The sequence below is a fragment of the Chelonoidis abingdonii genome, chromosome 7 (genome assembly GCF_003597395.2).
Source record: "Chelonoidis abingdonii isolate Lonesome George chromosome 7, CheloAbing_2.0, whole genome shotgun sequence".
NCBI classification, from domain to species: Eukaryota; Metazoa; Chordata; order Testudines; family Testudinidae; genus Chelonoidis; species Chelonoidis abingdonii.
This window is the reverse complement of record NC_133775.1, coordinates 37054559-37067068: the sequence shown is the minus strand read 5'-3', so window position 1 is coordinate 37067068 and position 12510 is coordinate 37054559. Positions and strand designations below refer to the sequence as shown.

The 12510-nt window shown below is 39.6% G+C and overlaps 1 protein-coding gene across 5 annotated transcripts in view; it reads right to left on the bottom strand.

Annotated features, from left to right (window-relative positions):
- PTBP2 (polypyrimidine tract binding protein 2) overlaps positions 1-12510 on the bottom strand; it is an 89593-nt gene that overhangs the window by 9961 nt on the left and 67122 nt on the right. For all 5 annotated transcript variants that reach the window (XM_075067808.1, XM_075067804.1, XM_075067805.1 and 2 more), the window contains one exon: positions 11274-11469. In XM_075067808.1, coding sequence (XP_074923909.1) covers positions 11274-11469 — 196 coding nt within the window. The remainder of the gene's footprint in view (positions 1-11273; positions 11470-12510) is intronic.

The window sequence follows — 12510 nt, the reverse complement described above, 5'->3', positions numbered from 1 at the left end:
TATATTAGTATTTCAGATTTTTGTGATGTAAATAAGAGGAAATAGAGCAATGTATAAAACTTGTTCCCTAGGAAACATTTTGAAAAAATTTAATTCAGACAAAAAATATGCAGAAATAGATGTTTATATTGTACATACCCATTTTTCATGTCTGTTTTCGGTAAGCTCAAAAAGTATAGTTAAAGAAGGTCACATATGCATACATTAGCTGCATAGTAAAAATTCAATAAAGATGCACAAGACAAAGGGGCACAATACTATGTGCCCACTGCACAACTTTTTCCATGTGAAGTGGTAGAAGCCTAGCACAGTTTAAACGTAGGCCATTTTTATCTATGAAAATACCATGACACTAAAGAATCACTGGAGGAGCGAGAAACGGCAGCTTTATACCACTGGAAAGCAGAGCTTCCCAATGAGACTTAACACTTACTATTTCAGGACCTTTGAGGACCAGAAGTAACATTTTTAAGCATGGAAAAGCGATTTCAAACCATTTTTAGAGGTTTTTTTAATGGCTCCCTCTGAGCCCTCTACAGCTAGAAATGTAGTAACTGATATTTTACAGGTAAAGGGATAAAAAATAGTCCCAATAATATTTTTTTAAAACAGTCCTAAAATATTATTTTTGTACCCCTGTGCAGACTACACAACGACTTTCTTCTGGGATGAACTGCATAACTCACCTTATAGATTTGCCATTTGCACAAGGCAGCCATTTCTAATTTATGCTGGAAACTCTAACACATACCAAAACATATTCCTATACATCCATGTATGCAATTTATAACATATATAATAATATGTAGCTGCATTTATCTTTTCTGGTTTTGTATCTCCTACTACTGCATATCAATTGCTTCATGTCAAAATGCTGTGTTATGGTTATCAATTTGTTGCTGAGGTAATAATTAAAATATCAGCACCTTCAATAGAAGAATAAACAGAAGCAAACTGAAACTACCAATATTCATCTATATGTCCTTACTATGTAAAATCCCTCAACACTACTTAAGAGCCTTTACCCCTCTTTGAAAAGATATATAACCATGATTCTAATTAGAAATGATGTTTGTGTATTTCCACAAAGCTTTAACCAACCTTAAATATACAGGTTTAATCCTGACTGGGGCTTCTGTGTAATAACAGAAGACTGCATTTTTACAATGTTCTTAACAATTAGCATAGTAAAGCAGAATACAAAGGCACAGCTTACCAGGACCTGAAGTGGAAGTTCTCCAAAGGCTGTATCCTCTAAAGCATCATTTCTCAAATGTGTCCACTGGGGCCACATGCAGCCACCAGGGGCTTTTCTTGCAGCCACAGCCTCCTGGGCTGCAATAGGATGGGGGACAAAATAGCAGCCCCTGCTCCTCCCTGTTGCTCCAGAATGCCTTGGTGTTGGTTGCTGGGGCCGCCAGTAGGGATTGGGCCTTGCTCCACCCTCTGAAGACTGCTGGGGCACAACACTGGAGGAGCAGGCAGCAGGTGAATTCCCCACCTTCCCAGGGGTTGCATGGCTCAGGCATTGGCTTCAGCCCTGGGGTAGTGGGACAGCAGGCTCTGGCTACAGGGCTTCAGGCTCCATCCACCAGCTGCTGAGCTCTGGGTGCGGGGCTATAGGCTCCAGCCCCCTGCTACCTCTCCTGCCTGCCATCAGTTCTCCCTCATTGCCCTTGGTCTCCCTGCTTCCCCTCACCCCCAGTCCAGGGCTTAATTTCTCCCTAGGCTTGACAGGGCTAAGTAAGGCTGCTGTTAAAAGTGATACTTTTATGTTTGTTAATAACGCTTTTCACAACAGACTTAACTAGCTAGCAATAAATAAATTACACTGATTTGGACATGTATATGTGCATATTTATTTGTTTTTCCTAAGGCATTTTAGGAAAAATTGTCTGAGCGGCCATCAGCAAGAGTTGGTGGCCGCACTCTGAAGCCGCCAAAAAAATTTGTCCTGAGAATTTCTGCTCTAAAGATTCACATTCTTAAGTCTTGTGTCCTCACACATGCACATTCAAGAGCTGACTAGCAAAGCTTATATTATAAGGTTTAGAACCCCTCAGATGGAAACAATTTAAGCATGTGTCTCAGGGGATATGCATAGCACATCATAGCCTCTCAATGATTAATTCTTTTTTCAATTTAAAAAGATCTAGGTTTCTCAGGAATAAAATGGAATTACAACTCAAACAGGGAGTAGGATAAATGAATCAATCTATAGGAGGACACTCCAAATAAAAGCAAGCAAGTTTTTTTCTAAAAAGGTGACTCTCTTTTAATGATCTTTATAAACGAAGAATGATATGCTTGAAATTTGCACCTATTAATGATTTAGACCAATCGATAAAAGAAACACCTTATTTTTGCTTTTACTGGGTAAAACTGGCACAAGAATCGTTGAATATCAGGGTTGGAAGGGACCTCAGGCCATCTAGTCCAGTGCTTCTAAAACTATCTGATGTGGCAGACTGGCAATTTTTTTCCAAATGTGCCAGGGACTGGTACCATAAGGTGGCAGGCGAGCTGATTTTTTTTTTTTTAATGGCAGGCTGCGGGTCCTGGCTGCCGCTGAGCCTGCTGCCGGCATGGGGCTCCATTCACTCAGCTGGCAGAGGGCTGGGCGGGGCTGGTGGCTGGGACCCCGGCTGGCAGCATGCCGAGAGGTTCCATCCACTGGCTCCTGCCATCTGGGGTCCCAGTTGCCAGCTCTGCTCAGCCCGCTGCCAGCCTGGGTCCTAGCTGCCAGCCCCATGCCAATCTGGGATACCAGCCACTGGCCCCATTCAGTCCGCACTATTTAAATTGTTATTTTTCTCCCTTTTTTTTTTTTTTGCCAAGCATGACCCTTCTGGTACTTACATTCTAGGAAACTCACTGCGGACTGGTTGCCGATGGCTCACAGCTCGACACTGGTCCACGGAGCACCACTTTGAGTAGCACTGATCTAGTCCAACCCCCTGCTCAAAGCATGACCAATCCCCAACTAAATCCCCAAATGGCCCCCTCAAGGATTGAACTCACAACCCTGGGTTTAGCAGGCCAATGTTCAAACCACTGAGCTATCCCTCTCCAGGCCACAGTCTAGAGGAGAAAGGGAAATAAATATTTAGTATTTAGAATCTGGATGATGTGGGGGATTGATAATGGAATACAAATGCACCCTATTGCCCCTGGTTCAAATCTGGCCAGGGTAGGTAAGCAGTTGTCAGTCCAAATCCTACTGGACAGCTTTTTCAGATAAACTAAGCAATAACAATCAAATCATTTTTAGCAGTCTCATCAGTAAGGCTCCATGTTTGTCATGCAGGTCACGGATGCCACAACTTTCAATGACTTCTGCGGCGGCCCCTGTTGTTGGCCTAGGAGCTGCCTGAGCAGCTCAGGCAGCCCATGAGCCAGTCGCAGCAGTGGTTGCTGGGGCAGTCTCAGGCCCCCTTGCCACCAGCAGCAGAAGATTGGGTTTGAGGGACTCAGGGCTGGGGACTGGGGTGCGGGGTGGTGCTTACTGGGGGAGGGGCTCCATGAATAGGTGACAGGAGCTCCTCTCCCTCAGCTCCTAGCTCCATATGCTGCCTCCACCAGCAGGCACCGCCCTCACAGCACTTACTCTTTAAATACAGAAGGACTTTTAAGAGAATTTACAAGTAAATCAATTAATTTGCATTAAAATTTAAAATAATGGAACCTTTAAGAAATTTAGCGCTCTAATAGATTTTTTTTGAAGTCCCTAATGATCTCAACAACAAAATATGGTAGATCCTTCAGTGTAAAACTCACTGAAATTGGCTATATCATAAAACTTTTTTGGGGGATTAATTGGGGGGGGAGAGTTGAGGGTACTGCTAATCTACGACCGATAATTACACAAAAAATGCCCTCTTTCAAAATGGTTACTATCTACTATTATTCTCAGTGGAATGAGGCGAACAGTTCCCTCTTTCAAAATGGCCACCAGCTCCTATTGGGAACAATGTACATGAAGCCAAACTGCCTTTGTGGAATATGATGACACCCTATCCAGCCCCTTCTTTGTGGAATTATCTGCAGAACATTATTCTTTAATCCTTGTTGAAGTACCCAAGTTATGCAGAATGACAGCAAAAATGAAAATTATTTTCAATAACTACTCTCTGCACCATATTGACTTGACAGGAAGGTTAGGAAGAGGAACTCAGGGTGGATGTGAACAGAGAAATGTGAAGGACAACAGTGAGGAGGAAGTGGTGTGTGACTAAGGAAGGGAAATATAGGTGTTAGGGGACAATGGTCCTAAAAGTTGGAATAAAGTGAAGGTTTATAATATACATCTTTAAATATCACATTGTAACATTCTCTTTGGGATTCTTGTTTAGTGTTCATACCTGAACATTTTAATTAAATAAAAAGGAAATTCCCAAATCAGAACTATGATAAGCTGGAGTGAAGGTTGAGAGTACATATCAGTAATTTAATGGTTGAAAACACATTACTGGGATGTTCAGATTATCCCCCAAACAAGCATTACAAACCCAGGATAATTACAGTTAAGGTTACCCTTAAAAGAAACCCCAAAAAGTTAAAGTATGAAAATCAGTTAGGGAACTTTGCCCTGTAGCGACACTAGTAACAAAATATATAATGTCTTTAAAAATAGGTTTAATAATCTGAGACCACAAATGCTATTATGCATTAGTTATAACAGTATGGTTATTGCACAACATCATTACAGGGTGGAGTTAAGGTTGTTTGGATGCCTTTACAGTGTGTCTGAACTTCTTTTAATTTTAACCTTAACTGACTATCCAGAGTTTGTAATACCAATATGGACGATAATAACATCACTATAATACTTTACACTTACATTACTATATATCACAGGTAGGCAACTTATGGCATGTGTGCCGAAGGCGGCATATGAGCTGATTTTCAGTGGCACTCACACTGCCCGGGTCCTGGCCACCGGTCCGGGGGGGCTCTGCATTTCAATTTAATTTTAAATGAAGCTTCTTAAACATTTTTAAAACCTTATTTACTTTACATACAACAATAGTTTAGTTATATATCATAGACTTATAGAAAGAGACCTTCTAAAAATGTTAAAATGTGTTACTGGCACGTGGAACCTTAAATTAGAGTGAATAAATGAAGACTTGGAACACCACTGCTGAAAGGTTGCCGAACCCTGATATATACAATAAGCCTTAACTCCAGTTTGTATCTTGGAATATAGATTATACTGATATTGATTAGATATAACTGCTTACATATCAGAACACAGCTAGTGGTCTTCCCTATATAGAGGATTTTCCCTATGCGTTATTTTTTTCATATTATGCCACTCCAAAGGAACAACTATTGCTTTTGACAATTCACCTGAAAACACTCCTGTCCATTAATGAGTTTTCCTTCTTTCAAAAGATAAAAGGCTCATTAAAAAGACATCCAATTTACAATCTCAAGGATTTCCGATCACCTTGTTCTTTCACAGCAGAGAATGCAGTATATGAATGAATAATCATCTGTCAGGGCCAGGATTATCTTTTTGGATGTCAGGTTTCTAACTGATTATATAGCACAGAGACTTCATCGGTTAGAAGGTTCAGAGCAATTACACATCCACAGGAAAAAAGTGATCCTTGTTCTGTAGCTATTTACAGCTGGCTATTCTGAATTATCAGGTAAAAATATTTTGATAAAAACCATGATCAATTTGTAGAATGATGCACTAGTAATTAATCAACAGAATAGTATACATGATATGGAGCGAATCTTAACATATTTCAACACAGTGACCCTGCATTCATGAATTTGGTCAATAGCTGTATTTAATCTTCCTAGATTATGGCTAACACATTTTGGGGGACGAGGGCTGTTTTTGTTTTTTGCTGTTAGAGATGCAATCTTATCAGCTCTTTTTGCTAAAGTCTACCTTGGCCCAGCACATCAATGTTTTTTTAAGTGTACATATATGTTGCATTGTGAGCAGTATTTGTAAACTGTAACATTTTTATCAGAGAGCTTAGAATCATTAAACAAATTAAAACCTTATAAAATAGAGAAGAAACACTGTTTATATTAGGCTAAAAAACATAAAAGTAGGGCTAGGCTTGTGGTTAACATACTAGACTAGGACTCAGAAGTTCTGGATTCAGGTCCCAGACTTTCCACGGACTTCCTTAGTGACCTTCTGCAAACTCAATAACTCTGTTTCAGTTTCCTGTGGGTTTGGTCTGCCTTGTATACTTATAGATTTACCTGTTTGAGACAAGGATTATGTCTTAATATGTATTTGTACTATACCTAGCACAGTGGATACTCAATCTCAGTCCTCTAGGCATTAGTGTAATGCAAACAATATAAAACACATTCCCAAATAAAAAAGAGCTTGTCAATGTCCTAGTAAAACCACATGTAGAGTGATACAATGGTTTTCCACTTATATAGTTTTAGATTCTCTACTCCTAGACTTTAATGCTAGTCAGACCGCTAAAACTATATTTAATTGTTGAAGAAGTGTCTATTAGGACTCAACCCTTATATTCAACATGTGGTTACAAATTACAACTTCTCTTGTAAAATCAGTAAAGGACAGTTACCTGTTCCATAACTGGCACTCTTCGAAATGTGTTGCTCCTGTCTATTCCACAGTAGAGAGCCTTTTTTACCAGGTGTCCTGATTAGCCTTAATTAATTCTAGTAACCTCCCAATTGGCTACAGGTGTCCTAATTAGCCTGCCTGCCTTAATTAGTTCTAGAAAGTTCCTGAGTGTTCCGGAATAGTCACTGTTATCTTACCCAGTGAAAAGGGACCTGTTTAACCTGGAGCTAATCTACCTACCTTCGACCACTCTCTTGTAGCCATCTGGCCTGACCCTGTCACAATACTTATATTGTAAGCTCCTCAGGCGGGGACATTGTATTTGTATATTCTATAAAGCACCTTGCTTATTTGTAATAGGGCTATTGATTAATCCGCTAACTCATGCAATTAACTAAAAAAATCACAATTAAAAACAATTAATCAATTAATCGCAGTTTTAATCACACTGTTAAACAGCAGAATATCCATTGAAAAGTATTTAAATATTTTTGGATGTTTTTCTACCTTTTTAAATATATTGATTTCAATTACAACACAGAATACAAAGTGTACAGTGCTCACTTTATATTATTTATATTACAAATATTTGCACTGTAAAAATGATAAACAAATAGTATTTTTCAATTCACCTCATAAAAGTACTGTAGTGCAATCTCTTTATCGTGAAAGTGCAGCTTACAAATGTAGATTTTTTTTGGTTACATAACTGCATTCAAAAACAAAAAAATATAAAACTTTAAGGCCTACATGTCCACTCAGTCCTACTTCTTGTTCAGCCAATCGCTAAGATAAACAAGTTTGTTTACACTTACAGGAGATAATGCTGTTCACGAATGCTTATGCTCTAATACTTCTGTTACTCTATAAGGTGCCACAGGATTCTCTGTCGCTTTTTACATCAATGCCTTATTCAGTGCACACAAAGAGTAGTTTCAATATTTTGTTTTCTCCTCATTGTTCATTGTGTGCCCGCATCTCTTCTTTACTGCACACTAATTAAACCCTGCTCTAAAGACAGAATTATCAATTTCCTCATGAGCTTTTCTATGGAGCTCACTACTACAGTATCTGAGCGCTTCACATTCATTTTCATTACAGACTGTGAAATGAGGGGTTATTATCCCCATTATACCTAGGGGGAACTGAAGCATAGAGAAATTAAAGAAGTGTTCACTAATTTTGGGTGCTCAATTTGAGACTCCTTGAACTGGATTTTTTCAGAGAATTTAGCATTCTATATCACTTTATATTTTTCAAAGTACAGCTCCCAATGACTAATTGCAGGTGTTAGTGCTCAGAACCTATACAGATCAACTTGCCCAGCATCACCTAGGAACTCTGTGGCAGGGGAAGGGATATAAACCAATTCTCAAGGCAGCATTCAACTGCTTTAACCATAAGACCCATTCATCCTCTTTGGTCCTGCAATCCCCTCTCTCATTCATTACACACCTTCCAACTTCTGCCATAAATATGGCACTCTCTTTTATTACATAACCCTGATTCCTCCCCAGAGCAGGTCCATCTTGTACACAGAATAAGACAGAAGCCCTATGGAAAAATGGTATGTGCTCATGTAAAGACTATCATACGCATGTTCACAAGAAGACCCAATTAAGATTGCACAGATAACCTTAATTCTGCATTTCCTAACCTCTGACTTGACTTTGCAACCCTAGTAATGTTCTTTTAGCAGAGTTTTGCATGTGTAATTTGCTAGTTTTTAAAATGTACAAACTGAAGACACAGAAATTTGATCACATGACATCCAAACGGGTTATCAGCAAAGTTGGGCAGACCTTTGCCTCTTGAGCAAAAAGAGTAATTTATAGCAATAGTAGGCTGTCCTTCTCTATATGATATGTGGATTAACATTAGAGGAGAGCGAGACACACACTCTACTAGTGACAGGTTTCAGAGTAGAAGCCGTGTTAGTCTGTATCCGCAAAAAGAACAAGAGTACTTGTGGCACCTTAGAGACTCACAAATTTATTTCAGCATAAGCTTTCGTGGGCTACAATTCACTTCTTCAGATGCACAGTGGTTACTTCTGGTTAATCACAGGTATTTGCTAACAGCAAACGAATGGTGAGATTAAGCAGTCTGAGGTTCCATTAGAGGTTCTGGAATAGACTGTGCACTAGTGAGTACAGTCTTCTGCACATTCCCTGAAGTGAGAATCCTTCTGCTCAATCTTCCCTAATATGGCCTTGTCCTAGTCCTGTCTCTCCCTTAACCCAGCTCCCCATCCCAGTCCCATTCTCCTCACATAACCAGCCCGTCTCTACTTATCAAGCTTCCCATTCTAACCCTGTGGTTCTCAACCTATTTACCATTACACAGCCCACAATCTGTTATATGGCCGCATCCAATACCACCTGGTCGCATCCAATGCTACCTACAATATGGTCCTGTGGATGTCATATGGCTGCAGCTGTGTGCCGATTGGGACACAAGTGGTGCACAGGCTGCAGGCTGAGACCCACTCTCCTACCCCTAGTCTTATTGCCCAGCAAGTCCTTGTGTCACCATTCCAGTCTGTCTTGGTCCCAGTGTCCCTACACAGCCACTCACACTTCTTCCGCTTCAACCCTCAGCTCTTTGTTCTCAGTCTCCCTCCCCAGTCATTCCAAGCTTCCTGCCTCTCCTCATCCAATCTCTCTCCTCTTGCTCCCCCATTCACATTCTCCACCCCTACTGGTTCCCAGTCCCAATCTCCCTCCAATGGCTCTTGTCAAAATTCAGTCTTCTGCACTCTCGCCCGCAGGTTCCTCGTTCCAGTCTATGTTCCTCCCACCCCTCACAGGTCCAGATCTTTTCTCCATGGCATCTGAATCAGGCAGCATCTCACTCCACACTGCCTGGACCCACAAAGGGAAACACTGACAGCACAGAAGGGACAGGCTTCCTACCTTCAGCTCAGGGGTCCAGACAAGGACCTGGCATGGTTCGCAGCAGTCCAGAGCTGCAATTGCCGTGGAAGTCCTGCTCAGCCCCAGGCTGGAGCAAGCCCAGGGTAGGAACACTCAAAAAAATTTTAACTGCTAAAATCTAAGAAGTCTCTGAACATGTGCCAACTGTGATTTTTTAAGGCTCACGACTTGGCCAAATTTGGGCGGATTTTCACTGTGATGGCAAAAGGCACATCCCTGACACAAAGATCATCCCCTGTCAAATTTCAAGTCCCTGCTCTGAAGTGGGGGTGTGGAGCACTAAAAACTCTCTCAAAGGAAAGGTCACCAGAATTTTTTAACAAGGGGAAAACAAATGTATTTTCCCCATGCCTTGTTCTCAGAAAAGGCTGAGCCATTTTGGCTGAATATTTAAAAAAAACAAAACATTCAGTATTAGGCAGATATCTGGCATGGAAATTATCAGCCCAAATCACTGAAGTTTGGCTAAGTTATGTACAACTGACAACAGGGTCAGAGCAACTGAAATCGGAAGTGTTGGGCAACCTCAGTAATAGGCGGTGCTGTCGGCTCTGCCTATAATCAAACACTTCAAAAAGCTATTTACTGACTGTCAAAACAGAATGCAGCACTTTACATGAATGGCTGATCCTTCTTTCTAGCTTCCTAACTCCAAAGGAAACAAACAATAAGTGGGTAAGAAAATAAACACAACACCGTTCATTAGGTCTTGTAAAAAAATCTCTAAATCCAACGTGAACTTTGCTGACAAAATGAACCCTAAAACTTCAAAATATAAAAGGACATCCAGAACAGGAACTGGTTAAAGCTTACTAGTTTATATTATTATGAAATTTACAGGGTCGATACAAATTAAAATGATAAAACAAAAACAAGATATAGTGTATTAAAATTTTCTCTCTCTCAAAGCATAAGTACAGTAAGTACTGAATGCACTGCCTCTACCAACAAGAAGACTGTTAGACTTTATGAATGTTTATCTATGCACTGCTCGGGGAATCTCAGTTGATTCTTCTGATGGGTTCTAATATCTTATCAGTTCTTGAACTTGCATAACAGAGTGCTAGAGATGAGTGCTGATCTATATAAAGGAACAAAAATCAGTAATTATGAAAAATAAAATGCTCAGATGGAATTTCTTTGCATACATGGTCTCCTTTTTGTCATCTGTTCTTTTATTTCTTTGGCTTTTTCTTTTTTTTTTAAATAGAAAAAGCAAAGCATCTTTCTTAGTTGAAGAAAATGGACACTGCATATAGGAAAGCAAGCCAAAATGTCATGACCTGCATACAATGCCAATAAGGACACAGATCCTGTTCCTGCTGAAGTCAATAGAGAAGCTTACTTGATTTTAACAAGACCAATATCAAGTCCCAAAGATTTCGCCATGAGGTGGCCAGATGAAAGGAAGATACTTTAGGTCACCAATGGTGGAGGAAGTTGACTGACACCAGAACAAAAGAAAGGATGGGTTGGGGAAACTTAAAAAATGTAAGTAAATAGGCAAAAACTTTTGATAATGTGTATATTCTGTCCTATTCTTGTTTCTCTCTCACATCTATTTATACAGTAAGCTTGCAGAGGCAGAAACTGTCTGTCTTACTACAATTGCACACTGCAACTGAAAACAACCCTAACATATATCTTTGGGCTCTACCATAATATAAACATTATATAATTATAGTGATTAATAATAAAAAAGACTGCATTTGATTAATTGGGAATGGGGAGAGAAGTGTTTTGAAAATTTAAAATCATACCTAGAAGTGACGTCTCCTTTGCAAATGCTGCAGCAATAGCTGGGTCCAATGCTGGTTGCCCATCACCAGATGGAAGATCAGGTCGAGTATAGTCCCTACTTTTATCATTGTTGTACTTCACATTTAAATTCACCAGTTTGGAAAAGTCAATCCGTAGGGTACAGCAAGCATTATAAATATTTTGACCATCTAATGCCTGAAAGAGGAAAAATTTCTTTAATAATATACAATATAGCTTGGTCACAACTGCTGAAGTCTGATAAAAGTGAGCACACTTTTGTCCATTTAAAATAAAATTATTTAAACGTATTATGTAGCTCATAAAGGTCATTCCTGGAAGCTTTTGAAATTCCCTTACCTAGAAAAATTTTGCATATCAAAATATCTGGAGATTTATAGTAGTATTTTAGTGCAGTAAAACTTGGGACCTAGTTTGTCAGATCTACTGAATCAACCCGTTTTCCACGGTGCTCGGTATTTAACTCAGGTTTAATGCAGATATACTGTAAAGTTGCCAAAAGTTAAAACCACAATAAAGCATTCTTTTTAAAGGGGCATTAGAGAGAGACAGAAGACTAAATAGAAGGCATTAAAATAATATGTAAAAAGAGGTTATGTCGAGGATCACAGTATTTGCAGTGTTCTAGTAGAATGTTTTTTGTTCTACTGTTAAACAAGAGCAGCATCAACATTTAAAAGACAGATGAAAAAGATCTATTTTAAGACAATTTTTTAAAACAAACAATTTCTTACTGTTACTGTGGTTCGAGATGTGATGCAGCAGTATTCCACTTAGGTGTGTGCGTTCCCACCACACCGGAGCTGGAGAATTTTGCCTAGCAGTACTCAAAAGGGATGGTGCTCGCGCCTTGTGGCCATAATGCCTCCCCTGGCTATATGAGATGCTGTTGCTTCGACTTCCCTCAGTTCCTTTGCACAGAACATCCAGAGACTAGACTCCAATGCAGAGGGGACATAGGATGGGTCGTGGAATACATGTCTGCATCATATCTTTAACAATTTCTTCTTCCTTGAGTACATGCAGCCATGTATTCCATTTAGGTGACTCACAAGCAGTACCCAAAAGCGATTGTTAGATGTAAGAGTGTATTTAGGACAATTTACTTTCTATTAGGATAGATCAAAGTAATTGTTGAATGTATAGTATGTATTCAGATGTTTAAACTTCATAGAAACTAGTGGAAAGTTACTGGTATTATTTTCAGTTATCTATATC